The sequence below is a fragment of the Macrotis lagotis genome, chromosome X, assembly GCF_037893015.1.
Source record: "Macrotis lagotis isolate mMagLag1 chromosome X, bilby.v1.9.chrom.fasta, whole genome shotgun sequence".
Lineage (NCBI taxonomy): Eukaryota > Metazoa > Chordata > Mammalia > Peramelemorphia > Peramelidae > Macrotis > Macrotis lagotis.
The window spans coordinates 652,392,882-652,420,148 of NC_133666.1; the positions used below are offsets into that span (position 1 = coordinate 652,392,882).

At 44.2% G+C, this 27,267-nt stretch overlaps 2 protein-coding genes and 1 pseudogene across 4 annotated transcripts in view; 2 read left to right on the forward strand and 1 right to left on the reverse strand.

The window, feature by feature from the left end:
- The first annotated feature begins 435 nt into the window (after nt 1-435).
- Nucleotides 436-11,099, forward strand: FGF22 (fibroblast growth factor 22). Its single transcript, XM_074204941.1, has 3 exons — nt 436-726; nt 7,421-7,524; nt 7,825-11,099. Exons 1-3 carry the CDS (start codon nt 462-464, stop codon nt 8,017-8,019), a joined length of 564 nt encoding a protein of 187 aa, XP_074061042.1. The 5' UTR covers nt 436-461; the 3' UTR covers nt 8,020-11,099.
- A 6,247-nt stretch (nt 11,100-17,346) lies between these two features.
- LOC141499553 (small kinetochore-associated protein-like) lies at nt 17,347-20,563 on the forward strand (annotated as a pseudogene).
- Nucleotides 20,564-24,028: 3,465 nt separating this feature from the next.
- RNF126 (ring finger protein 126) overlaps nt 24,029-27,267 on the reverse strand; it is a 45,118-nt gene continuing 41,879 nt past the window's right edge. For all 3 annotated transcript variants that reach the window (XM_074204943.1, XM_074204942.1, XM_074204944.1), the window contains 5 exons: nt 26,838-26,906; nt 26,666-26,735; nt 25,730-25,823; nt 24,492-24,607; nt 24,029-24,369 (listed from right to left, as the gene is read on the reverse strand). In XM_074204943.1, the coding sequence (XP_074061044.1) occupies nt 24,220-24,369; nt 24,492-24,607; nt 25,730-25,823; nt 26,666-26,735; nt 26,838-26,906 (499 nt within the window). In that variant the 3' untranslated portion in view covers nt 24,029-24,219. The remainder of the gene's footprint in view (nt 24,370-24,491; nt 24,608-25,729; nt 25,824-26,665; nt 26,736-26,837; nt 26,907-27,267) is intronic.

The window sequence follows — 27,267 nt, forward strand, 5'->3', positions numbered from 1 at the left end:
AAGCCCGCGGAGCCCGGAGCGCCCCGGCGGATCCCGGAGGAGAAGCCCGCGGAGCGTCCTCCCGGCGAGCGTGCCCGCGGAGCCCGCGCCTCGGCAGCCGGACACACCCCTCTGGCTCCCCTTCGCTCGCGGCCGCCCGGGACCGGCGGACCCGGGGGACCCCTCGCCCAGCACCTGCGTTTCTGAGCCAGGAGGCGCCCCGAGCCTGCCCGACCCGCCCGGGGCGCAGAGGAGGAAGCTGAGACCCAGGGAGCCGGAGGAGTCAGCCTCTGGACCTGGAGCCTCCGGGGAGCCCGAGCCTGGGCGGGGGGCAAGGCTGAACCGGGCTCCCCGGGCCGGTCTCCGTCGTCCGGGGCTGGCCGCCCTCGCCCGTGGCCGGGGCATGGAGCAGCCGCCGAGGCCGGCCGGGGCCCGCGGGCTGGTCCTCCGGCAGGAGTGAGCCGGCCGGCCGCCTCTCTACCATGCCCCCGGGGCCCTGGCTCTGCTTGGCCTTGCTCCTCGCAGCCCGGGCCCAGGACTCCTGGGGCCCCTGGCCCAGCAGGGTCAAGCCCCCCGGGCCCCGGGCCCCGGGCATCGGCAGCGGCAGTGTCCGCCGCCAGGCCCGGAGCTACCATCACCTGGAGGGCGACATCCGATGGCGCAGGCTCTACTCATCCACCCACTTCTTCCTCCACATTGGGCCCGGTGGCAGGGTCGAAGGCACGCGGCAGCCCCACTGCCCCAACAGTGAGTAGGGCAGCCTGGAGGAGGAGGAGGCCTGGCTTGGATGGGGGAGCCCATCCAAAATGACGGGGCCGCAGGTTTTCAGGGGTACCAGGGAGTCCTGGACAAAGATGACTAGGAGGAACCCAATCCAGAGGGGAGCAGAGAACCCAAACCCGAGGAAATATCAGTGTGGGGCCTTAGGAAGGGAGTGGGGGTCCCAATGAGAGCAGGAATGGACGGCGGAAGCCTGGAGGGGTAGTCAGAAGATAGCCCAAGTCAAAGGATGGAGACATTTTTATTTTTTCAAAGTCATTAGTGGGCAGGTGCCCTTCCACCATCCTGAATTTTTAGATTGTTCCACCTAGAAAGAGACCTTTTCACGGAGGAAGAAACAGAAGAAAGAATTTGTCTAAGGTTAAAAACAGACTAGTGTGGGCTGGAACCTGGCTCTCCTGGATCCTAGTCTTTCTCATGGGGCAGAAGAGGCAAGGTGCCCTTGTTCTCAGTGATGGTGACCTTGCTGCCTTCCTGACCTTATCTGTAGACCTCAAAAGAGCCCTGAAGTATGAACTGGAGAGAGAGAGAAAGAAGGAGGCCCTAAGGGCCCCAACTGTCTCTGGGATGGATGGGGAAGGGAAGGAGAGAGACACCTAGAGCTAGGAGTCCTAGATTGGGGGATCGGAGTACCCCCAATACTGGACTCCAGGCTAATCACCTGCTACTGTATTTAATGAGAACTCAGTGAGTAATCACCGTAATTAAGGAAGATAATAACCCTCTGCCCTTCCCTGGCCCCTTTCATCTGGGGATCTCAAAGCACTCATTAGTCCATGTGCCTCCCTGGGTGAGGACAGAGGACAGGGGCAACTTGCTTACCAGATGACTCAGTGGTGGGCTTAGTGGCTGGCTTCCCTTGGATAGAGGAGAGTCACCATTCCGAGAGGTCCCTTCCTAGGATTTGGGGACTCTGAGGACTAGAGTCCCAGGTCCCTCCATACACTATTGGGTTTCCCTAGTGAATATCTGGCATCAGTGCTTTGGATATGTGGACAGGGAAACTTGACCCTCAAGGATGTCCATCTCTGACTCCACTCACCCCAGGACACATCTAGATGGAGAACTAGTTCTCTTCTGGCTAGACTTTTCCATAACCCCTCCTCTAGCACCATTACTACTGCTCAGCCCTGACCAGAGGGGAAGCGTAAAGTCCAGCCTGTGTCCCCTCTAATCATCTCGTCCACATCCTAAGATGATACAACATCAACTGAAGCAAAATTCCACAGTGAGAGACAAGGACAGACACTGTTCAGGACACTTCTAGGGTCTTTTGCTTGGTTCTGAGGACCCTTTTTCAGGAAGGATCATGAAGGACACCATAGAAGGCATAGTATATTTCAAAGGGAGCCATTGACAGGCAAACTTCAGCTCAACTCTCTAATAATTGAAGTTTATCCAAAAGGAGGATTTTCTAAGAAAGTAGGGAATTCCCTTTCACTGTAGGGCTTGAGCTCAATGAGCACTGGTCAGAGATATTATGGAAGAGATCTCTAGACATGATGCCCTCTGAGCTTCCACTTGACCCTGAGATTCTATGAGTCTTTCCTATGGAGAGGTGGAAGGAGGTGGAAACTGGTTAACAAACTCCAACTCATACCCCAAGGAGCCTGAGAGGCCGCCCTGTCCAGCCACAGCTACCAATCCCCATCCATTCTTCTTCAGACACAGCAGAGTGCCTATGTACATGAGTATGGAGGAAGTGATAAGGCCTGATGGGAAGGGAGGGTTCAGAGTTGGTACTCTGGACCCTCTGGGAAATAGGAGGAGGCCAGAGATTGCCAAAGGAGGACCGTGCTTTCTGCTTCCTCAGCAAAGGCCATCCATCGTGGCCCTATCCCCAAGTTTCCAATCATCTCCAGAGAAGAGTAGGTATAAGTGAGGAAAACCAGCAATGGGAATCAGGGTGAGCCAGGGGCTGGTGAATCTTGCTCTAGTTTTGCTCCTGGTAGACTCTATGCCAGTCCCTTCTCCTCTTTGCCCCTTCATTTCATCCAGAATATGGAGAGATGATACTAGATAATCTCTATGGGCCTTGTCATTCTGATAATCTGTCAAGTTCTATAAACTTCCCCTGATAACAGCTCTATTTCCTCATCCTGAGAAGGGAGAAAGGGCAAAGAGGGCACTTTGGTACCAGCAGAACTGACTATCAAGGTCACTGGTGTCTTTCAGAGGAGATATGGCAGGGTGGGGCTGGGTGTGTATGAGGCAAAGATGGAGAGAGGGATCACAGGCCAGGAAAAGAGGGAGGGTCCCTAGAGGAAAGCCCTCCACCAGCTCACCTTCCTCAAAAAGAGACAGAATTTTAGAGCCCATAGTGATTTTCTATTCATGGCTTTAGAGCTGGAAAGGACCTTAGAGACATCATCAAATGCAATCTCATTTTACACTGAGCCAAAAGAAAGGAAGTAATTGCCCAAGGCCATCTAGCTAGTTAGTGAGTGATGAACCAGGTCTCCTAACTCTAATACCATGACCATGCTCCCTTTCAATATAGAATACAGTGCATCATAATGGGAAGGGTCCTTAGAGACAACCCAGTCCCTGCCTCTCATCTCACAGACTCAGAATCCAAAGACCAGTCTACCATTTACTGGGTGACTTTGAACAAATTAGCTTCATAGAAAAATGCAGAGCATTTCAATGAAGTGAGACCAGTGTGACTGAAGCTAAGGCTCTGTGTATAAAAATTCCACCAGGGAGTAGAGTGAAGAAAAAAAAAAGTTAGATTAGGGACCAGTTGTGGAGAACCCGAAAATGTGAAGCTTAGACTTTTTTCCTGTGAGATGTGGAGATCCTTAAAAGATAGCTAAAAGTTTGAGGAAGAACTCTAATGTATTGTGCCAGAGATTCAATGACAAGAGTGGAGTTAAGGAAACTAGAAGTCCACAAAATGCTACTTGGGTCTGGAAATAGGATTCAAGTGACTTTTTTGAATTTTCTTTTAGTTTTGTCCCTTCCCTCCAGTTCCAGACAAGTAGCTCCTAAACATTTGCCATTGCCGTGAGGGCAACCAGATAATTGAAAGTGGATGGCTCAAAGCAGCCCTTTCCTACTACTAGTGGTGACTGCTATTTTCTGATTCAGAGAGGAAAAAGGACAGATTTGGGTCATACTAAATGAGTCAATGGATCCAAGTTTCAGTCTTGGCTCTTTCTCCTCCCTAGCCTCAGTTTCCCCATCTCTTACATAAAGAGGTTGGATAGGATGGTGTCTAAGGCTCCTTACAGAACAGATGCTCTCTTGAGAAAGAATGGACAGGCTACCAAAGTTCCTCTTGGTCTCTACCCACCTAGGGTGTACCTACTCCATTCTCTCGTTGTCCCTTAGGGTCATCTCTCTTTCAGCTGAGATGGAAGGACCCAAGCTAGGCAGCTGAAGAGGTAGTGAAATATAGCAGATAGAGAACAGAATTTGGAGTCAGAAAGATCTGGGTTCCAATCCTACCTCAGACTCCAACTAGTAGGGGCAAGTCATTTAACTTTGGAGCATCAGTTTTCTCATCTATAAAACAAGAGGAAAGGACTCATCCAACATCCCTTTTAGCTCTAAATCTATGATTCTGTGTTAGATTTGGTCTGGCTTAATGAACAGAGCACCTCTTAACACTTTTGGTGTTAGAAACCAGCCTTGACTATGTGTTGATGTGCATATATGGGGTGAGGCACAAGTCTGTGAAAACTAGACTTACCCCATTTTATTTGCCTAGCAACACCCGGGAGCCCTGGGGATTGTCAGGGAGGTGGGACCTAAGGTTGGATAAGGAGGTAGATGGGAGGTTATACAAGGCCTTGAATGCCAGTCTGACAAATTGGGCCTTTTTTCTGTAGATGATAGGGAACCATGGAAGGTGTTTCAATTGAGAAGAGCTGGAGCATCACAAATACAGAATCAAAATAGAGAAAAGAAACTGTCATCACTTGAAGATTTAGAACACAGATAAAGGATGCTGAGAACACAGGATGTCCCAAATGAGAGGGTCCCCAGAACCTTGAATGTCAGAACTGGGAGAGCCCTAAGAACACAGGATGCCCCAGCTGAGAGGGCCCCTAGAACCTTGAATGTCAGAGCTGGGAGAGCCCTAAGAATGTCAGGGCTTGGAGGACCCTTTAGGATACAGATTAACAGAACTGGAAAGGACCTTAGAACATGGATATCAGAACTAGAAGGTACTTTAGAGAATATTTAATAATTATAGTAGTAGTAGTAGTAGTAGTAGTAGTAGTAGTAGTAGTAGTAGTAGTAGTAATGATAATAGCAGCATTTCTATTGCATTTGCCATATACCAGATACTTTAAAATCACTATCTAATTTGATCCTCATGACAACCCTGGGAGGTGGGTACTATTATGACCTCCATTTTACATTTGAGGAAACCAAGGCAAACAGACATTAAGTGACATGTCCAAAGTCATACAAGTGCCTGAGGCTGAATTTGAACTCAGAGCACTCCAACTACTGTTCCACCTAGCTGCTTTAAGGGAATTTAAAAGAACCCTCTTACCTGACAGATGAAGAAACTGAGGCCCATAAAAGGAAAGGGACTTTCTCAAGATTACAGAATCGGCTAATTGTAAAGCCAAGATAGAACTCAGGTCTCTCAACTCCTGGTCCAGGGCTTCCTGTCCAATTTAAATGATAAATCAAGATTTTAAAAAGCTTCAGATGGTTCAATCAAGTTTCTACACATCTGTTTGGAAAGCTGCCAAATAGACGGGTTGAACAGTAGGAAGTAGGGTCACCACTTTGAGCCCCCTTTCTCCCAGCTACCCTCTCCCCAAATCAGATAGACTTCACCAGTTCCTCCGCCCCCCCCCCAAGTCGGCTGCCCTGTTACTCCCTCCACATTCCAGCTTGCTCCCACGCCCTGGGTCCGATTGTCCGGCCCTGCTCGCCTGCCCACATTCCTGTGGGAGTTGGACTCTCCCAGAACCTGCCCTATGGGCTGCTAGCCTCAGCCTCCTCCCTGCATCCTGCCCCAGCCCAGGAGCCTGGCTATGGGACAAGGAAGATGAAAAGGTCATTGGAAGAAGATGGCCAGTGACCTGTGGTCCCCATGACCCTTTCTCATCTCCCCAGGTTAGACTGATGACACAACATCCTGGCCAGTGAGATGCAGAGACACATGTTCTATTCATTCAGGAAATAGATCAGTCCTCTTTTATTATAATTATAATTAAATAACAACAATTCCCATTTCAATCACTTTTGAGGGTTTACAAAGTGCTTTTCTCTTAATAGCTCCATAAGGAAGGGAATGTATTATTATCCTCATTTTAGAGATAACTTGCCCACTGAGCTAGTCTGTGATACAGTAGGGATTGGGTTTCTGTGCTTTAGTCTCTTAAGCTACATTGATAAAGCATTTTAACATTTACAAAGATTAGTGGCTTGCATTTGTGGAGTGGATATTTCAGTTTATACAACTGCCCTGGGAAAAATGGAGACTCTACTTTAAGTGAGGGGAAAGGCTTTTCCTTAAAGATTTTATTTATTTTGAGTTTTACAATTTTACAATTTTCCCCCCAATCTTACCTCCCTCCCCCATCCCCCACAGAAGGCAATCTGCCAGTCTTTACATTGTTTCCATGGTATACATTGATCTCAGTTGAATGTGATGAGAGAGAAATCATATCCTTAAGGAAGAAACAAAGTATAATAGCACGATCACACAATAAGATATCAGTTTTTTTTTTTCTAAATTGAAGGCAATAGTCCTTGGTCTTTGTTCAAACTCCACAGTTCCCTGGATACAGATGGAACTCTCCTTTGCTGACAGCCCCAAATTGTCCCTGATTGTTGCACTGATGGAATGAGCAAGTCCATCAAGGCTGATCATCGCCCCCATGTTGCTGTTAGGGTGGACAGTGTTCTTCTGGTTCTGCTCATCTCCCTCAGCATCAGTTCATGCAAATCCCCCCAGGCTTCCCTGAATTCCCATCCCTCCTGGTTTCTAATAGAACAATAGTGTTCCATGACATACATAGACCACAATTTGCTAAGCCATTCCCCAATTGAAGGACATTTACTTGATTTCCAATTCTTTGCCACCACAAACAGGGCTGCTATGAATATTTTTGTACCAAGTGATGTTTTTACCCTTTTTCACAATCCCTTCAGGGTATAGACCCAGTAGTGGTATGGCTGGATCAAAGGGTATGCACATTTTTGTTGCCCTTTGGGCGTAGTTCCAAATTGCTCTCCAGAAGGGTTGGATGAGTTCACAGCTCTACCAACAATGTAATAGTGTCCCAGATTTCCCACAACCCTTCCAGCAATGATCATTATCCTTTCTGGTCATATTGGTGAGTCTGAGAGGTGTGAGGTGGTGCCTCAGAGAAGCTTTAATTTGCATTTCTCTAATAAGTAATGATTTAGAGCAATTTTGTATGTCTGTGGACAGCTTTGATCTCATCTGTAAATTGCCTTTGACCATTTGTCAATTGAGGAATGGCTTTTTTTAAAATTTGACTCAGTTCTCTGTATATTTTAGAAATGAGTCCTTTGTCAGAAATGTTAGTTGTAAAGATTGTGGGAAAGGCTTTTCCCACGATCACTCAGGTATTTCTAGTAGAGCTGGGTCTAGTCCTAGCTGCTGACTTGGGTACAAGAGAGATCTGCCAGTTGCCCCATCCATCTCCATGTCTTTTTTCTTTAGGCATTGTAGAGATCCGCTCTGTCACAGTGGGTGTTGTGGCCATAAAAGCAGTCTACACAGGCTTCTACCTGGCCATGAACCGGAGGGGGAAACTTTATGGGACGGTGAGTATTGCCCCAGGGGTAGAAGAGGAGGGTGGGTACAGTCAAGAACATTTCTGGAAGGAAGCTTATTGGGCAGGTCACCTTTCTTCTGTGTGGACCCCCTTCACTTTGTGACATTGGATAATTGGGAAGATAGAGCCTTGGGTGCCAGTCCTAGTACCAGCCTTGAATCCTGTGTGATCCTGATCATGTCCCTCTCTGAGCTTTTTTCCTCTTCGTTCCCATGGGGTGGGGAGCTCTGAAATTCTGAGGAGCCCTTTAAGGTTTTTGGTCCCCCCATCCTGTCTTTCTCTTCTACAGAGGGAGTACAGCCCCAACTGCAAGTTCATGGAACGGATTGAGGAGAATGGCTATAATACCTATGCTTCCCTTCGTTGGAGACACGAAGGCCGACAGATGTTTCTGGCCCTGGATGGACGGGGTGCCCCTCGCCAAGGTGGCCGGACCCGCCGGCAGCACCTCTCTACTCACTTCCTGCCCATCTTGGTCTCCTAAGCCTAAAGAAAGGATCCCTGTGTATAGATAGATAGATATATTTTTTTCTCTATTTATTATTATTTTTTTAAAGACAAGCAGGGTAAAGATGCTTTCCTTTTGAAGACCTAGAAAAAAGACCTGGAACCATATAAAGAACTGCCGAGCCAGCAAATGGAGAATATAGAAACCCTGATTATTCTGGGATGCTCAACCCCCCCAGAAAAGGAGAAGCTACTGCTAGTTCTAGGTCTCTGAAAAGGAGATGGTGTATTTATTGTACAAATACTTGCAACACAAAAATCAAAGATCACTACAGCTGTATTAACTTGCATTTCTACAAGACCTGAAGGCTTATAACACATTTTCCTTCCAACAGACCTATGAAGTAGGGAGCACAAGTAAAATTATTCTTTTTTGCAGAGGAATTTAAAACTGAGGGCAGAAAAAGGAAGGGAATAGCCTAAGCTCACACAAATGCTAAAAGGCTGGGGCCGACCTTGAACAAACCCCAATCCCTTGACTTCAAGCTCGGCCATTTCCTCTAGACACTGGATCATCACTCTCCTCAGGATATGGAGGAGATATATGTGTGTACTCCAAGGGCTCTCTGGCTTCAGAGTGGGCAGTGTGGCAGCAGCCAAGGATCCCAGCCTTGCCTTTAACTCACAAATGGAGCTGTGACCTTCCCCACTGTGGGCCTCAGTTTTCCCATCTGTACAGCCAGAGATGTTGGACTCAGTGGGTTCTAGCATTCTTTGTTCATGGACCATTCCAGCTCTTAACACCCTATGTTCTTGTTTCTCAAAGACTTTCCAACTCTGACTGTCCATGTTCTATTAATTTTCTGGTTCAGATATTCCATATCCTTTGTTCTCTGGTCCCTTCTGACTCTGACTTTCCATGAATATCCAATGTAAACTCTAGCTCAGACCTGAGTTCTAAGATCCCCTCCAGCTCTGATGCTCTGTGCTGTCTATTCTAAGGAAAAGACAGTAATAAATGCAAGCCCATTACATAAAAATCCAGCTTCATAAAAGAAAATTAGGGTATAAAGCCTTATAAAAAGATCTTTTAAAGAGGGACCTTTTTAGGGACTTTAAAATAGGAGTTAATTTACAGAAATTCATTTTCCTCCGTACCTTATCTGTTATCTGCTAAAAACTAAGCCCAAACTCTTTCATTTTTAGATGGCCAGGGCCCAAGCTAGACCTGGAATAGGGAAATGATATGCTTATAAAGGGTAAAAAACTAGATTTATGGATGAAAAAGTGATATGTAGAACATACTTCTAAGTTTAGTCTGCACTATTAACATTGTCTCCATCCCTTTTTAAGTCTAATCAATCAACAGTTGCCAATCTCTAAGAATATATATATATATATAATAAAAATTTAACAACCAAGTCTTGAGAACTGGTTAGTTAGCTGTAACTTTTCTGGCTAGACTTGACCCAAAGTGCCTCTAAGAACTAGCTGCCTCCTAGCTTCCTCTCCACCATGAGAGGCCCCAGAAGACTGGGCCCAGATAAAGGAGATAGGTTGACCCTAAGGGAAGACACAACTTCCTCTACTTCTCTACCATAAAGCTACTAAAACCTGGAAGGGACAGATAGGAAAAAAGAATGTCAGAGCAGGAAAAGTCCTTAGCTGCACTAAACCCTCTTCACCTTGTATGAAGGTGCCATCCAAACAAAAAGTACCTCCCTGAAAAGCATCTTCTCAAAGAGTTTGCCACTGTTAGGTCTTCAGATAAATAAGAATGTGAGCTTAGCAAAGCAGCTATCCCTTCCATTCTCATAAGCTTTTATCACCTTGATAAGGAAGACAGACTATGGATTATTACTCTCATTTTACAAGTACGTAAGCTGAGGACCCAGAGCAGGAAAGGGACTCATCCAAGGAGTCATACATTAAGTTAGAGGTAGAGTCAGTACTGTAACTAAGGGATCATATTTCCTAGAGTCAACTTAAGAGTTAAAATTGAGTTCCAGTCTTGATTCCATCACTTACTTATAACCATCAGCTGTCATTTTCTTTTTTATAACCTCAATTTCTTCCTCTAAGGAATGTGTGTGAAATACAAATAGTACAACCAGCCCACAGTTGTGAGCTTTCTAAAGTGCTCATGAAAGAAATATAGGTGGCTATTATAAATTCATGATGTTTTCTACTACTCTACCAGGATACATTGAAACTTGGGACAGATAAGAAAAAATATATCAGAGCAAGAAGAGTCTTTAGAGGTCCTGTTTTTCTGGCTCTCTCATTTTATGGTGGAAGAAACTGAGATACACAGTGGGGAAGGGACTTACCTGTAGTCACACAGTGGCTATATCTGAGCTCATGCTAGAACCTCAGACTCTATCCTTAGTCTGGGGTTCTTTTCAAACAATAGACTGCTTGCTTCTCTCAAATCAGGATGAAACCACAAGATTTTATTCAATTCAACATTAAGCACTGACTGTATGCAAATGAATTTCTGTATAAGGGGATATTAAAGCAAAAACCAAAACATAACCTTTCCTCAAAGAACTTACATTTTTTTGATAGGACTTGCCTGTCCAAATGAAGGGAGATGGAGAGTGATTAACTTTTATTTCCTCTGTAATTTCTTTATATCATCTTACTGCCATAGTCAGCATTTCTGGGACTATATCAGATAATGAAGGATAATAATGAACATCCTTGCTTTAACCCTATTCTTATTGGAAAGCTTTTCAGTTCATCCCCATTACATGTAATGCTGGCTCTTGGTTTCAGATAGATACTCTGTCCTCTTTTCAAGGGAGAGGCCAAGGGAATTTTTCCTCTACTCAGTCCAAAAGGAAACACCCCACATTAAGTATAGGGCATGTACTTGGGTACCTGGGACCTGAATCACCAAGATGTCAAGGCCCTTCCCAGTGAGAGAATGGCAAGATGTGGCAAGAGCCCAGGAGGAACCATTCTCCTGAAACAGCAGGTCTGTCTGGTGCTCACAAAGATTTGTTTCCATTAGATTGTAAGCTCCTTCAGGGCAAGGACTGTCTTTTGCTTCTTTTTTGTATCCCCAGTGCCTTGTCCATAGTAGATGCTTAATAAATGTTTATTGATTTCTAATCCCAGGCAGCTCAAGGAGATAGGGTTAGCTATAGAAACCAGATTGGGAAGTGGAAATTTGAGGACCCAGAATCATGTACAAATTGTCTCAACAGTTAGAGAACTTCCTTTAATATCAGCCACTCGAAGGTACTTATCCCTACCTCAATCACAGACCTTTTTAAGGCTGAACTCTTGGGGCTCAAATGCTCTGCCACAGGGAAGGAGAAGATAGAAGGTCTCCCAGTTAATTAATTCAGAAAAATACCATCTTGTCCTGATGGACTTCTGACTCCCTGGTCTCAAAGGTGAGCTGAGGCAGAGGGGAAGGAATGGACCTGAGCTGGAAGTCAATCTTAGATGAGGCTCATCCTCATTCTGGAATACATCCCTCTGCTGCTTCTATTATTTCTAATTCTGCTAATGAAAGTGGAGCTTTGGCCTATGAGGGAAGGCGGGGAATCTGTCAATCTTGGAATTGTCACTGAATGAGTTACCTGACCCTGGTCAAGTGACTCTTCATTTTCCTCATTTATAAGAAGAGGATAGTTGCATGTAGCAGATCTAGTATAGGATCTGGAGCGTTAGAAGGCCCTGGATACAAATTTCATTTTCTAGCTGTTCAACTAACACATTTCACCTCTTTTTTTCAAAATGGCAATAATAGTTCTAGTAACTAGAGGCAAAAAACATGGCTAGAACACTGGACCTGGACTCAGCCTCATCTGTACCATGAGGAATGACAACAGCATTTACCTCCCAATTAGTTGTCATAAGACTCTAATGAGATAATATATGTGAAACTCTTTGTAAACCTTAAAGTACTATATAAAATCCTGGGGGGCAGCTAGGTTGTACAGTAGATAGAGCACTGACCTATGAGTCAGAAGGACAGAAGTTCGAATCCAGCCCCAGACACTGGATACCCATTAGCTATTGACCTTGGGTAAGTCACCTAACCCTTATGGTCTTGCATCCTGAGCCATCCCCAGTAGTTCTGATCCATATCTGGCCACTGGACCCAGATAGCTCTGAAGGAGAAAGTGACTTAGCACAGTCCCCCATCACTCAGATCCAAAGTATGAGCTTGTCATAGCATCATCTCCCTGATGTCATGGTCTTCTTTGATAATGAAGGACAAATATCTTCATCATATAAAGTCCGATTCTTCTATTATATCAGGGGTGATATTTTTCTGCCAAAGGTTATTTGGATATAACATCATTTGAGGACTATTTTTGGTCAAACATTTAATTAATTCATCCCTAAGAAGCTCCTAGATGTATTGCCTTTCCAATCCCACCTGCATTTACTTTAGCAATGCCGGACCAATGTGGTCCACAAGCCAGAAGTTCCCCATCCCTATCTTATATCAACCTGTCATAGGGTTATATTTTTTGGTAACGCAATCATGTTATGTGACTTGCTCATGATCACACAGCTAATTAAGTATCATGTGTCTGAGGTTGGATTTGAATTCAGGTCCTCCCAACTCCTGGGCTAGTGCTGCCTAGCTGCCCCTGTTGCAGCCTAATAAAATAGATGGCTGTGCCTTTCTCAGGTTCATATTGGGGTAGTAGAGTATTAAAAAAATCTGAAAAATCAGAAAGTAGCAGAAAATTGATCAAATTATTCTGAGGGGGGGAAAAATAGTTCCTGATAAACAATTAAGCAAAGTGAGCTTGTTCAGTCCAGAAAAGATTGAGGGGGAAAATAGTTTCTATCTTCAAGAGTTTGAAGGTTTGCTGGGAATAACTGTATCACATATCTAGGGATAACCAAAGAGAAAGTCTGGCATACAGTGTATACACACACACACACACACACACACACACACACACACACACACACACACACACACACGATGTATAAATGAGTTATAAATCTCAGAGACCATTAAATCAATCTTCCTTCTTATTTGAGGAGGAAAAGACAGTGACAGAGACAGAAAGACAAACAGAGAGTGAAAGCAAAGGGCGGGAGGGAGGGAGAGAGAGAGAGAGAGAGAGAGAGAGAGAGAGAGAGAGAGAGAGAGATCTGCCCAAGATCACAAAGCCAGAGTGAGACTATAATTCTTGAACCTTCACTACTCTGGATGTGAAACTTCTTCTAGATCAGAGTACTAAATCAGGTCACAAAAATTTTGGTGAGGAAGGTAAGGGAGTATAACATCCTAAAGGCAGTTCTGGAGTCCTTCTTCAATCCATTTGCATTTGAGATAATAATATCAAACACACAGAGTTCTTGAAGGTTTGCATATATCATCTAATATAGATGTTTGCTATTATTATCCTCATTTTATAGATGAGGACACTGAGGCTGAGAGAAATTATTGACTTTTTTTTTATACAAGTGACTGAGGCAGGATTTAATCCTGGTCTTTCTTACTCCAAGTCCAGTATTCTATCCAGTACTCTATGTATTAGCATTTTCTGAATTTAAAGTATTTCCTGAAAATCTCACCCCAAAATAGTAACCATCCATATCCTTTCAGCTAGCAAAAATTGAGCCTGAGAATCTTGGTGGGATGGGGAAGGGTTTTAGAATTCATGATTGAGATAGGTAGGCTGACACACACCCTAATTTTGGGGTAAGAACAGATTTTAAAAGACTCAGAGAAAGACCCAAGTATAAAATTCTACTGGAGATCTCCGATCAGGAGGTATCAGAAGCTCTCAGAGAATGAAATTCTGATGGCCAAGAGTAATCCTAGCTACCAATGAGGAGGCTAAGGCTGGCAGACCCCTTGAACTGGGGAGTTCTGAACTGCAGTGACTGAAATAAGTTTGGCATTAACATGGTGAGAGGGAGGAGGGTGGCTACAAGGTTGCCTAAGGAAGATGCCAAAAGGAACTAGGTCACTGACTAAAATAGATTGTTTAAAGACCTATGTAAGAGGTGGAAGAAAGGACAGGTCATGGTACCATTCTCAAAGGATAGCCGCAGGAATGAGAGAACCTGAAATTAGTTAGAGCAGATAAGGAATGCTAGGGAAGAACTGCCTCTTTTTGGTGATACTGAGAAAAACAAATAGATCAAAGAAAGAACAACTCCTGGGGTGGAACAGACCATGCTTCTAGATGATGGAAACTTTTGCTTTTTTTTCAACTGGTAAGAATAACCTTTCAAAAGGAGACCAAAAATAAAATGAATTCATCCTCACCCTTAAAGCCCAAGAAGGTATCTGGCTGCCTGCAATGAGTTCAGGTTACTTAACTTGGTTGGATTACATTTCAGATGACCGAAAGAACGGCTTCAGCTGAGCCACTCATTGTCCATAATTCTGGCAACATAATGGATAAGAAATGGGACTGAAAATGTCCATATTTTCTTTAAAAAAAAAAAAGGAAGAGAGGTTATAGTTTATAGGCCAGTGGGTTTGATTTTTGACTTCTGAATGTATCAGGATGGCTAGTCACCCTTCCAGAAAGAGAAGCAATAATCTCTACAAGCTAGCATTCTCTAAATCTCCTCTTCCTTCCCTCACTCCCAAGCCTCCACTTTTTTTTGGGGGGGGGTTTCAAGGCAATGGGGTTAAGTGACTTGCCCAAGGTCACACAGCTAGGTCATTATTAAATGTCTGAGACCGCATTTAAACTCAGGTCCTCCCGACTCCAGCGTCAGTGCTCTGACCACTGGGCCACCTAGCTGCCTCCTGTCTCTACTTCTTTCAATAGGGACACTTAACCTGTAGATCAGGGAAATATTATTTTATCTAGATTTCAGCAAAGCATCTCGCTTATCCATGTGAATGAGATGAAGAGATATGGGGACCAGATAATGGTTACAATTAGGTTGATTCAAAACCAATGAAGATCTCTAGAGCCGAAGTAGTCAATCATAAATGGGCTATTAAGTTGGAGATTCTTGAGTGGAGTTTTTGTCTTTGTGCTATTTTAATACTTTTTATCAATGACTTAGATGAAAGCAGAGCATGTCTGCCAGAGTTGCAGATGGCTCAGAGTTAGGAGAGACAGCTAATATAAATTATTACAAAGATCCCAAAGGGCTGAAAATATGAGCCAAACTTCACATGGGTTTAAGGTGAACCAACTTCACAAATACAAGTTGGAGGAAGGAGAAGGTTTGATTACATGAGTTTGGGTTAAAAAGGATCTAGGGAACTTTGGTGGGCTGAAAAGTCCAACAGAAATTAGAGACATGGCATGGCATCCAAAAAAAGTAGCAATCTTAGGCTAAAATTGAGAGCTGTAGTGTCCAGAAAGTGCAAAATAGCATAGCAGCCCTGCCCTGATTAGAATATATCTGAAGCAATGGGGCTAATCCTAGGTGGCACACTTTAAGGATATGGCAAGCTGAAGATGGTCAAGGATGCCAGATGTTAAACTTTGCCAAATAAGCACTAATGCAAAGATCTGAGAATTTTGAATCTGAAATGTAGGGGGGGATGGGGGGATTAGGGGGGTAGGTTCGGGAGTGGATGAAAAGACACATGATGACCATCTTCACTGATCTAAAAGGCTGTGACATGGAAGGGACTAAACTCAAGTCCTGTTGGGTTCTTGAAAGAACTGTCAGCTGTAGGTTGTAACTGCAAAGAGGTAAGCTGCCATTTTAAAAAGGAGATATTTCCTAATTCTTTTTCTCAGAGTGGAAGGGGATACCCTGCTCTGGAGGCTGAGGATTTCTCTTCACTAGAGATATTTCAAAGGTCATGGATGTGCTGTATGAGGATTCTTGGTCAGGTAGACTTTCCTAATCCACAGCACCAAACGGTGCTATGGAGGACGCCTGGCGCCACCTAGAGGTGCCAAAATCTGGGATCCTCCATTCCCATCCACCCCCAACATGAAAGGTTTCTCTCATCTCCCTGAACATCTCTAGGGGGTGAAGAAGTCCATTCTACTGTGGACCCCTCTAGTTAGCAGCCCAGTTTAGGTCCCTAGCACTTAGAAGCAATAGCCTTCTAATTGGCTCTCTGACTCAAATTTCTCCCCATTCCAACTCATAAATTTGCAAATGGATGAATACTGAAAAACTACCATTGTGTATTAATTGGAAAAATTAAATTTCAATTAAAAACAAGAAGCAAAAACAAATTTCTCACCACTCCAACCCATCCTCCATGCAGCTGTCAGGATGTTTTTTGAGATTACCTTATCTCACCCAGACTGGAAATAAAGTGGCTAGCCATGGACCCAAACTCACCGCTGATCCCTCTGGGAGTTTTGACTTGCTCCAGGTCAGAGCTGGAAAGGTTGACCTCTCTTTAGACGGCTTGGGGGCTCCCTGGGGTTTCATTCTTCCTGCCCTTGCAGGCTTCGCTCACTTGTGCTCAGAATGCTCAAGTATTCCTTGGCCTCTTGGATAGCAGATTATAGAGAAGGTTCACTACTAAAACTAGCTGATTTTTCTAAGGTCTAAGTCTGATTATATCTTCTATACCCGCCCCCCAAACTCAGAAGCTCCAGTGGCTTAAATGGAAACTTTTGTCATTTTAAAGCTCTTCACAACCCTGCCCATTCCTATCTTTCCAGTTTTCTCATTATTCTTCCCCTTTTTATGTGATCCCACAGAGCACGATCTCCTGTGATCCTGAGTATGGCTTCAGGACTCAGCTCAAAGTTCACTTCTGCAGCATGTCATACCCTTTCAGGTTATGTTCATTCATACTGTATCTATCTTGTATGTGCCTAGACAGTCCTGTTGTGTCCATCACAGTATATGTTCTTTGAAAGCAGGAAATGATTTTGGGAATTTTTTTTTTAACAGTTCCTCCCCTCCCAGGGTGGGACACACAGTACTGAGACAAAATATACCTCTCCAAACCACTCCATTAGTCCTAAATCTGTTCTCTAAAAAATTAAAAAGAAAATCTAATTAAAAAACCAAACATCTCTAACAATTATTACCAATCCTAACCAGTTCTTAATCAACTGCTGAATTTAAGGCATCCTGTTTTCCCTCTCTTGCTTTCTCCAGTCTTCTTCAGGCTCAACACCTGTTCTCTCAACCAATCTTCATGCTACTCAAACGCACTGGGATGACATGTTGACAGAACTGACTCTGGAGAGCTAGGTAGAAGCTGATTCCCAGACTTCCATGCCTCCAATCCTAGCTGATATTTTCTAGGGTAGCACTATGGTAAAAAAAAAAGTTAGATTTGGGGCCTGAAGCTCTTATATCTATTACTTACTAGATGTGACCCTGGGGAAGGTGCTCTTCCTCTCTGGCTGTAGTTCTCTAAGAGTTGAAGCAAGATTCCTTCCAGTTGAGTTTAATGACTGAGCACTACAAGAAAGTAACCATGATTTACCTGGCTATCATCAGGTAACCCTCATGAAAGGGGTTTTCCTAGTGCCCAAGAACCTCTAACCAGTTGGGCCCTACTCACTAGTGAATATTTGCTTGGAGCAAGAACCTCTCTGCCAATAATTCCAGTATTCTAATAGAGGTTATGGAATCAAGAATATGCTAAGGACCCTCTTTCCTAAGAGACATTAGAAGGAGCCCTTCAAGTTAACAAAACCCATATTACATCTGTTTGGCCACAGAGGGTCAAACCAAGAATAATGAGCAGATGCTAGAAGTCAGGTTTGGAGGTGGTGGGTTTCCCTATCTTGGGAATTGTGGAGTGAATGCCTGCCAACCACATGTCAAGAGTGGGCAGGGAAGGAGATAACCTGTTTATGGACAGGTGGCACTATAAGGTCCCTGATGTGAACAGAATACTAGAAGCAATGTGTCTAGGCAGCCTGGCTCTACCAATTTGAACAAATCACTTAAACTAAATCTTGTAAAACAGAGCTGTGTAACTTAGTTTGTTGTGAGGCTCAAGAGACAAAACAGAACAATGCCCTTTACAAACCAGAAAGCACTAAAAAGAGGACACAAAGACACAGATACACACAGCTGCTAGTCTTGGTCACTGAGCCTGGGTAGTTTGTAGGCATATATATAGACGGCAGGGACATGATCATGAACCCTCAAGGGCCTTGTTAGCAGATAGAGCAAACAACAGCCAGTATACCCCTAAGATTGAGCGTCCAGAAAAATAAGCCTTGTCTCAAAGTTCTACTTGCAGCCTTTGAGGGAGCAATTGCTATCATCTGGATCCTTCCTCCTGCCCACCCCACAATGCACCTTGGAAAAGCTAGAAGGGGGCAGGAAAGGGAGGGGTAAAGTGTAAAGGAAGGTGTCCACTATATGGCTGCAGGTCATTTTCAAGAGCCCAAGATCACCAACCTAGGAATTGAGAAAAACAGGTTCTATTCCCAGGCTCCAGTCTCTTAACTCATGGTGTAATCAGAAGAAAGTTACGTTTTCCTTTCCTGGTCTGTCTCATCTAAAAATGGCCTAGGTGACTTACCTAGACTATTGTGAAAAATTAAATATAAAAAGGTTTTTAAAAGTATGTATTACACATTATAAATGAAGTGCCATTTTTAGAGCAAGATTCCTTATGGACTGGGCTCCCTTGGGACCAGGACTAAGATATGATTGGGCAAGGACTATAACTCCCTATTCCTAGAGCTGAGGACCTATCTCTGGGGGGAAGGGGGAAGGAGAATCTAGCCTGGGTAACCCCCAGTGGCCATAAGGCAGCTCATCAGAGCAGCCTCTAAAATTCCTAGCCACTAATGCAGAAGATGCTAGAGAACAATATTTCTTCATGCTACATCTGGTTTTGAGATGTGACCTGTCAGCTGGTTCTGTGAAGCAGGGGCCAACGAATTTTTTTTTTGCAAGGCAAATGGGGTTAAGTGGCTTGCCCAAGGCCACACAGCTAGGTAATTATTAAGTGTCTGAGACCGGATTTGAACCCAAGTACTCCTGACTCCAGGGCTGGTGCTATCCACTGCACCACCTAACTGCCCCCAACATTGTTACTCTTACTAATGTACAGTGTTCTGTGGTTCTGCTCACTTCATTCTGCATCTTCATATAAATCTTCCCAGAGTTCTTCAATTTTTAGAGCATAATAGTATATATATATATTTTTTGGTTTTTGCAAGGCAATAGGATTAAGTGACTTGCCCAGTGTCACAAAGCTAGCTAATTATTAAGTATCTGAGGTCACATTTGAACTCAGGTTCTCCTGACTCCAGGGCCTGTGCTCTATCCACTGCATCACCTAGCTGCCCTAGAGCACAACCGTATTCTATTTCTCAAGACTTTTAGTGCTCACTGACTTTAGATTCACACTAGTAAGCCAAGGCAAGCTTGTGAGGAGAGCGCTCAGATTTAAGAGATCCAAAGTCAGTGCTATAGCTAGTCCAGGGTCAGAGTCAACCATGGATACATCATAAGCCTAAAGAGGTTCCCATGAGGAACAATCTAAATTAAAAAGGGATTATTTAGAAGACTTCTAGTCCAATGTCATTCCTAAGGCCATAATTCCCCTTCTAATACAAAATTTCAGAGCTGATGGTTATCTGAGGGTTTAGACCTCTAACCAATCTTGTAATCCTTTCTCTCTCTCTTTATCCCTAAAAATTAAGTCTCCAGGCCTTGTTGGAAAATTTTGCAAAAACAAAGTACATATCACCTAATGTGGTTGGCCAGTCTGATATTAGGCAGCAAGGTGGCACAATGGATAAGCACAGGACCTGGAGTCAAGAAGACCTGAGTTCAAATTTGGCTTTACCCACTTACAAACTGGATGATTCCAGGGAAGTCACTTATCCTCAGTTTCTTCGTCTGTAAAAAGAGGGTAATTAATAATAACATCTATCTCCCAGGGTTGTTGTAGAGGTCAAATGAGATAATGCTTATAAAGCATTTAATAGCACATGGACATTATATAAATGCTAACTACTACTGTTAAATCTGACCATAGATATTCACCATCTGTGTGATCCTGGGTAAGTTACTTAGCCTGTTTCCCTCAGTTTCTTCAACTGTAAAATTATCTACTTCCAAGGAAAGAATATCGAATTTAGGGACTGAGTCTGAGAGTGGGTCCCCAGGCTGGGGACATTGAGCAGCCTGAAGACACATTCTCAGACTGCTTTGAAGAGTCGGGTACCCTAGAGGTTCAAAGAGACAGAACATTCCACAACCATCTCAGCTCGACTGTCCCAGAGAATGGATTGTACAAAAGCCACCTGCAAAGGCAGATGGAGATTATGAGTCCTGCTGTTAAGAAGAACATTCAAAAGAGCTCCAGACCATTACACTGACAGAAAGTGGAGAAGAGCTCAGAGAAGAACCATTTATAAGAGGAAGTTAAGAGGCAGCTAGATCTGAGTGAAAGCCAGGGAGAACTAGCTGAAGGTAGAGCTGCTGGAGAAATTTCAGGATAGCTCGGTGGCCTGGAGAGTGGCAATATTGACCCAGGTGTAGCAAGCAATAGATCCTAGAAAACCAGTAAGAACGTGTCTGAGACGATGTTTTAGCAAAGTCTGAAAGATGAACTGAAACTTTTTAACTAGACAGCTACAAAGCAGATGGAGGAGTTACAGGTACTGAGAGTCCAGATTAAGATGTTAAAGAAAAATCCTAGAAAAATGGGTAGCATTTAACAACCCAGGTAATGCTCTCACAGCTACCATAGGAACAATCACTAGTACTTGGAGAAGAGGGGTTCATTCCTTTGGCTAAGGTCAAACTATAAGAATATTCTAAGTTTTCCTTAGACAGGATTTCTCAACACTCTCTATGAATCTTAAGAAACATCTAGGTTTGTATTGAAGGATATTCCTGCCTTATAAGGTTCTGGTCAAGCAGTTAGAAATCTGAACCATCTGCTTTGGACAGCCTCACCAAACAAGAAAAGGACCCTGGGTGACCCTGCTGTAGTTATTACAGTACAGGAGCAGAATCAGAAATTTAAATGAACAACAGAAGGACCCAGAGTGATCATTCTGACTGGGGATTGGGAATTTGAAATGGTAAAAACAGTTTGTAGTGTGGACTAAAAGGAAAGAGCTGGGTAGCTAGTTGACACAATAGTTAAGAGGACCAGCCCTGGAGTCAGGACCTGAGTTCAAATTCGGACTCAAACACTTAATAATTGCCTAGATGTGTGACCTTGGGCAAGTCACTTAATCCTATTGCTTTAAATAATAAAAAAAAAAACCCAAGTCAAAGCATTCTGACTTGAGCCACATTCTTATGATTAGGTCTCCCTAGTTATTATTTAAACATCTTACAGTATGAACTCTGACCTTATATATCTTGTCAAATTTCTGAACTTAAAATGGGTTAGCATAGATTTCCCTAAACAGGGATTAGTATGCAGATGGATGAAGAATATCTTCCTGAAATAACCACCTGGTGTTTGTTCTTTTTAAGCTATAATACTTCTATAAATATTTCTTGGACTGCAAAAAAAAAAAGGTAATTAGAGCTAGCACAGTGCCTGTCACATGGCTATTATTACTACTCCTGGGGTTTTTGAGGCAATGCAGTTGTGACTTGCCTAAGGTCACACTGCTCCTAAGTGTCTGAGGCTGCATTTGAACTCAGGTCTTCCTGACTCCAGAGCCAGAGCTCAATCCACTGCGCCACCTAGTTGCCCTGGTGCTATTACTCTTGGAGTAAGTTCACTATTTCATCTATGAAATATGGCTCTTGAACTTTCTCCCATTGCCCCAACTCTGCCTTTTGGAGTCAGACACAACTTCCTTTTTCCATAGAATATTTGAAGATGTTAATCAATCACATCCTACCCCCCCCACCCCCGTCTTCCCCCTCACCTTCTCTCCAGAAAAAAGACTGCTAGCTCCTTGTATTGACCACGATTATGTTACCATTTTTGGTCTCATCCTTCTGGCCAGTCCTCTCAGGACAAGGGCCCCAACCTGAACACAGCACATTAGAGGCCTTCCTTCCTCCTAGATACCAAACATGGTGAAATCAGCCACATCTCTTTTAGGATAAATATGGAGTTTTGGCTTTAGTTGGAAACATGAGTCAAATTTTTTTTTTTTTTTAGTTTTGTTTTTCTTTGCAATGCAATGGGGTTAAGTGGCTTGCCCAAGGCCACACATCTAGGTAATTATTAAGTGTCTGAGGCCACATTTGAACTCAGGTCCTCCTGACTCCAGGGCCAGTGCTCTATCCACTGTGCCACCTAGCCGCCCTAGCATGAGTCAAATCTTACTGCTCTGTAAAAGATCATAAAACTCATCTGGCTATCCCTGAAGAAAAAAAGGCATGGAACCAAGTGTTCTGACTACTTCCTGAAAAGTTAAGGAAAAGGAAGGTAGGGTCAAATATTGAATATATTACAATCCAAGAATGTCAGTGCTGGAAGGGTTCTCAGAAATTTATCTAAGCTCAACTCTTTCATTTTACAAAGGAGGAAATTGAGGCACAGAGAATGAATGTGCCTAGAAAGAGATTCAGTACTCTGTAGAAATGAGATCAGATCTCCAGATTCTACCCATTTCCAATCCAGGCCACCTTCCACTACATTACTCCTCCTCCTCAAGAATGCACACTCCCTTCTCCAGTTTCCACAACTGCTGAAAAGAGGAAAGGATGCATGCCTAAGCCAGGCTTTAGAAGTTCAAAGACAGTCACCTGGCTAAGCTTCATCAGCTTCACCTATCAACTGCTTTACCAATGATAATGTTCACTAGGGACTTCTCAGCCTTCAAAAACCTTGGAAAACCCCAACCCCAAAATTTCTCTTCTGTCTTCTCAATGGTCTGTGGTTCTCAACCCTCCATCAATCAGGGTGCTTTTTAATACCAACTCTGCTCCCAGGGCTTCTGCCATCCACGACTAGAAAAGATGACTGGACACATTTTGCTGTAGAAGAGGCAGGTGTGTGGTGTGGTTGGAAGACAGGGAAAATTAGTCTGCCATGTCCACTTTGTTCAGCTTAAGAGTTTTTAAGCAGAACTGACTGCCTGGAGAGGAACTGTCTGCATGCAAACAGACACCTCGATCAGGTGGAGAGACCCAGGGAAGGCAGAGGGGCCCCATCAGAACAGACAGGCTTGATGGGGCCGAGACAAACACACACAGGCTTGACAAGGAGCTGGCGTCTAAGGAAAAACTCCAACTGCTTCTCGTTTTGAAGTAGCTGTATTTTTAAATAGCTTTCAAGATACACATTTCTTTATTTCTTAAAAAAACAAAACAAAACAAAACAAAAAAATCTATAAGAGCAACTGACCACTAGGGCAGTTTCTTTTTGCTGGTCCTTGTTGTGGTCCCAGTCCCAGTGCTCGACGTAATTCTGAGCTCATCCGAGCAGTGAGGCAGGAGAGTAGGGGCAAAGGGGAAGGGATGACTGGGGAACAGGAGAGATGTCAGGGACAAGAGGTTGGGAGGAGGTGAAATGCCAGACCCAAAAGGGTTCCAGGCTTTTTTTCCTGGGAGCCAGGCATGGTGGAGGCTGGGGAGTGACAGCCTCTTGGGCTTGCAGCTGGACAACTGGGCTGCACTTGCCCTAGGAGAGTCTTACCCTGTTTTCCACAAATCATGCATCACCTCTTGTTGAGCTAAAACGTCCATTTATTTAATAGCAGTAATAATTTAAAATTATAAAAACCCTTTCCGTTGTTGAGCATTAGAGGGCGAGGTTATAAAGACAGACAGGATGATGAGGAGAGGATAGCTGAAGGGGGAGTGGACAGTTCGCATGTTGGATGGCAATGAAACAGCCACACCACCGGCCTTCCCACCTGGGAGCATTTTCTATGTTCCCTCTGTGGGGGTTACAAAGGTTAGGGGGACTGTTGGGGAGAAAGGGGAAAATAAAAAGTATCTCAAATCCACAACCATAGAGATGGCCTAGTCACATCCATCCTTCATTTCAAACAACCTGGTACCTGCTAGGATCCAGACTGATGAAACGCAGTTAATGTGACCCGGGGACTTTGGAAGCCAGCTCAGTGGTAGCCATCAATTGGCAGGAGAGACAGAGCTTCCCTGGAACCCTCAGATGAGTTGGGGACTGGCAGGTGGGGGGGAGTGCTAAAGGCCTTTGGTGCTTCCAAAGTTTGTTGAAAAAAAAAGAAAAGTATAGGTTCTGGGGTCTTGGGGTCTCTCCCACGCCTCTCCCCCTCCCCCCACTCTGCTTCTTGGGTTCTGTGTGGGGTGGGGGAAGATTAGCTGCTGCCTCTGACCAGGAAGCAGATGGGCAATGGACAGGGTAGGGTAGGGAGCAAAGGGGAAAAAGGGAAGAAGGTCGGGGGTTGGTTGGACTGGCTGGTGGTGAGATTCATGAGTTGTTTGTTGAGTTTTCATTACTTGGCGAACTGGAGGAGGAGGAGGAAGAAGAGGAAGAGAAATTCATTCCTGTCAGTCCCGGGGGATTTGTGGCAGTGTTCTGTCCACTTAAGCTTTTCCGACACACTGGGCAGGTATCATGCTTTGAAGAGTGTAGAGTGGGAAAGAGAGAAAAAAAAAAAATCAGAACCTATATCAGAATGAAAGTGAGGCTTTAGAATACTATAGGGGTTGGGGTATGGGCAGCCCCAGATGCCAACTTACCTGTTCCAGCCAGGGGACTATGCAGCCATCATGGAATAAGTGATTGCAAGGTAACTGCCGGACATTCTCACCCAGCGTATAGTCATCTTTGCATACAGGACATTCTAACCCTGAACCTGAAAGAGGGAAGGACACAAAAAGCATGGAAAACTCAAAACCCCATAACACAACCTCAGATTTCCATGGTTAAAAAAACAAAACAAAAAACCCTCCTTCCTTGCTGGTTTCCAAGTTCAATAACACCACTTTAAACTCCCAGAGAATCAGCAGAGGTATTGAATTTGAAATAAAACCTCCCTCAATCTCTCTCCAAAATCTCAACCATTGACTTGCTCTATATAAGCCAAGTCAAACCACTTAAGATTTTTGAGGAGCCTCAATGATAAAATGGTATGGCTCAAAGTAATCTTAAGAGACACATCCCTTTTAAAAACGATCCAACCTTTTAGGAAAAGTAGGCTCAGAAGGAGAAATGCATTTCAGGACTAAGACAAGGTTTCTAATTCCTAGCTCTTCCAATACAGAAATTGACTCCCTCCCAGACAACTGTCCTATTTTTTCATTTTTCTTTTTTTGGGGAGGGCAATAGGATGAAGTGACTTGCCCAGGGTCACACAGCTAGTAAGCATCAAGTATTTTGAGGCCAAATTTGAACTCAGTTCCTCCTGACTGCAGGACTGGTGCTCTATCCACCACATAACCTAGCTGCCCCCTCAGAAAATCCTGGAAGCAAATAAAAGGGATGCTATGGGAATGTCTTAGTAGGAGAGGTCTATTAAATTGTGGTATCCCAAAATACAACTAGATATTACATCTCAATCAGGAAAAGTGTCAACCTTGCTTTATCAGTAAGCAGAGGGAAAAGGGCAACATGCTCTAGGTCAAGGGAGACAGAAAAGCCAAGACAAATGATATAAGAATAGCTTCCTCCATTGGTTTCTGGCCCCACCAAACTGCCCCCACACTGGCACTGTTGAAAACTGGGCTCCAGATCAAAAGAATCACATACCACCGGAGAATTCATAGACCATCTGTCCACCTGAATAGTATAGGTGAGAAAATTCGAGGGCAAAAAGGATAGCAGACCTTGTCCAAGGTCACACAGAGTCAAGTTCAAACCTGAGCCAGGTCTGGGCCCTTACTCTCCCTGTTCCCAGGCCAGGGTTCACTTGGCAGAAGTTGCAGACCCAGCTTTCTGCCTCCAAGGTGCCCCTCGGGGCTGAGGCTGGGGTACCTACCTACGTGTTCCTCTGTGACTTGTATGGTGGGAAGGGCTTGTATTTTCTCTTTGTCTGCTGGTGGGGGACCGGTGTTTTCAAACTGATTAAGGAGCTGAAAGACAAGAGGCGAGAGTGCCGAGATCCCTGGTCTGGGGCATAGCTTCTTTTGCCAGAAGAAATCAGTTCACTGAGCTCAATGTATCTGGGGTCTTGCTTTTGGCCATGGATAGTAACTGAGGCAATCCTGCCACCTGAATCCCAGGGAAGGCCTCTTCCTGGGCCCTTCTGGAGTCAGTTTAGGCTCTGAAAAGCAAGGACAGATTGCCTGCCAAAGCCCTACAATCTGCTATGTATCCTTTGCCCAAGTCTTTGGGAAAGCCTGCCTAGCAAAACAAAACACTATTCTGTTCATGATCAGGGGAGTGAGCTTCTGGGATCAGCTGCTCTGGGTTGGGCTGACTTTTCCAATTTGTTTTGGGATGCAGCTACTGTTAATCTCACCCTCTGAAATTGGCCCCTGCTCAGCCTCAAGTTACCGAGGGTGTCATGAAGAAGATGAGGGTCACCATTTGCCTTTTTAAAGGAAATAAGGAAGTAAGAGACTCTGGGGCTATTTCTCAAAAGCCAGAGTAATAGTGCAAGAATTCCAAAGGGTTCAGGCCATTTGTTTTCAGACAACAAAACTTTTCCTAAAGAGTTATTAAAGATAAAAGGGACAATGAGGGAACATAGCATATATTTGAACAGTCACTTTCTTTCCATGGAAAGAAGAGGCAAGGATTTCTGTATGAGTGAAGGGAAGTTCAATGCCCAGATCCCTTCCTGTACTAAGATGCCCCAGAAGACCCTGAGTCACAGCACTCCAGGAAGAAGCTTGGCACATCCAGTGTGCTCCATCTTGCCTCTCTCAGGGGAAGCAAGCAAGTCGTGGGGTTTGAGACTCTTGCTTTTTACCTGTGTAATGATCGCATCCAGGCCATTAGCACCCCACGCATAGTCCATTGGATTTGAATGCAAAACACCCCTTGAAAAGAAAAAGAAAAGACTGAAGGTTAAAATGGATTTGAGGGAGAGAAGAAGAGAGGTGCAATCACCAATAGCTCACATTTGATTCTTCCTGACTCACCAAGGGCCCAATCCCAAGTTTGGTATTGTTGCAGGTGCAATAATTCCATTGACCAATTGCTGAATAATCCTAGAAGGAAAAAAAAAAAAACAGGCAAAAGAAAAATCAGATTAAAAAGAGAAGACAGCCAAGACAGCCTTTCTGAAAGGCTGGAAATGTGAAACCAAGAGGAAAGGTAATATGGTATGATGGAAAGAACACTGGTTTTGGAATGGCACCTGGATTCAAGTCCTGGGTCTAAAATTTACCAGCCACATGACCCTGGCCAGATCACTTCCTCTCTCTGGGTTTCAGTTTTTGTCTTCGACAAAATGGGGACCTTAGCCCTTGCCCTGATTACCACAGAGGGCTGGAGGCTCAAATGTGACCACAAATGTAAAGTGTTTTTAAAAACTGGAAAGTGCTATAGAAGTATCAACTATTATTACTG

What these genes read in the sequence shown, in the direction of transcription:
- FGF22 (XM_074204941.1), top strand. Translation starts at nt 462, where the DNA reads ATGCCCCCGGGGCCCTGGCTCTGCTTGGCCTTGCTCCTCGCAGCCCGG. An exon ending in GCAGCCCCACTGCCCCAACA is followed by an intron (nt 727 to 7,420) that starts GTGAGTAGGGCA and finishes TTTTTTCTTTAG; the next exon opens with GCATTGTAGAGATCCGCTCT. An exon ending in GGGGGAAACTTTATGGGACG is followed by an intron (nt 7,525 to 7,824) that starts GTGAGTATTGCC and finishes TCTCTTCTACAG; the next exon opens with AGGGAGTACAGCCCCAACTG.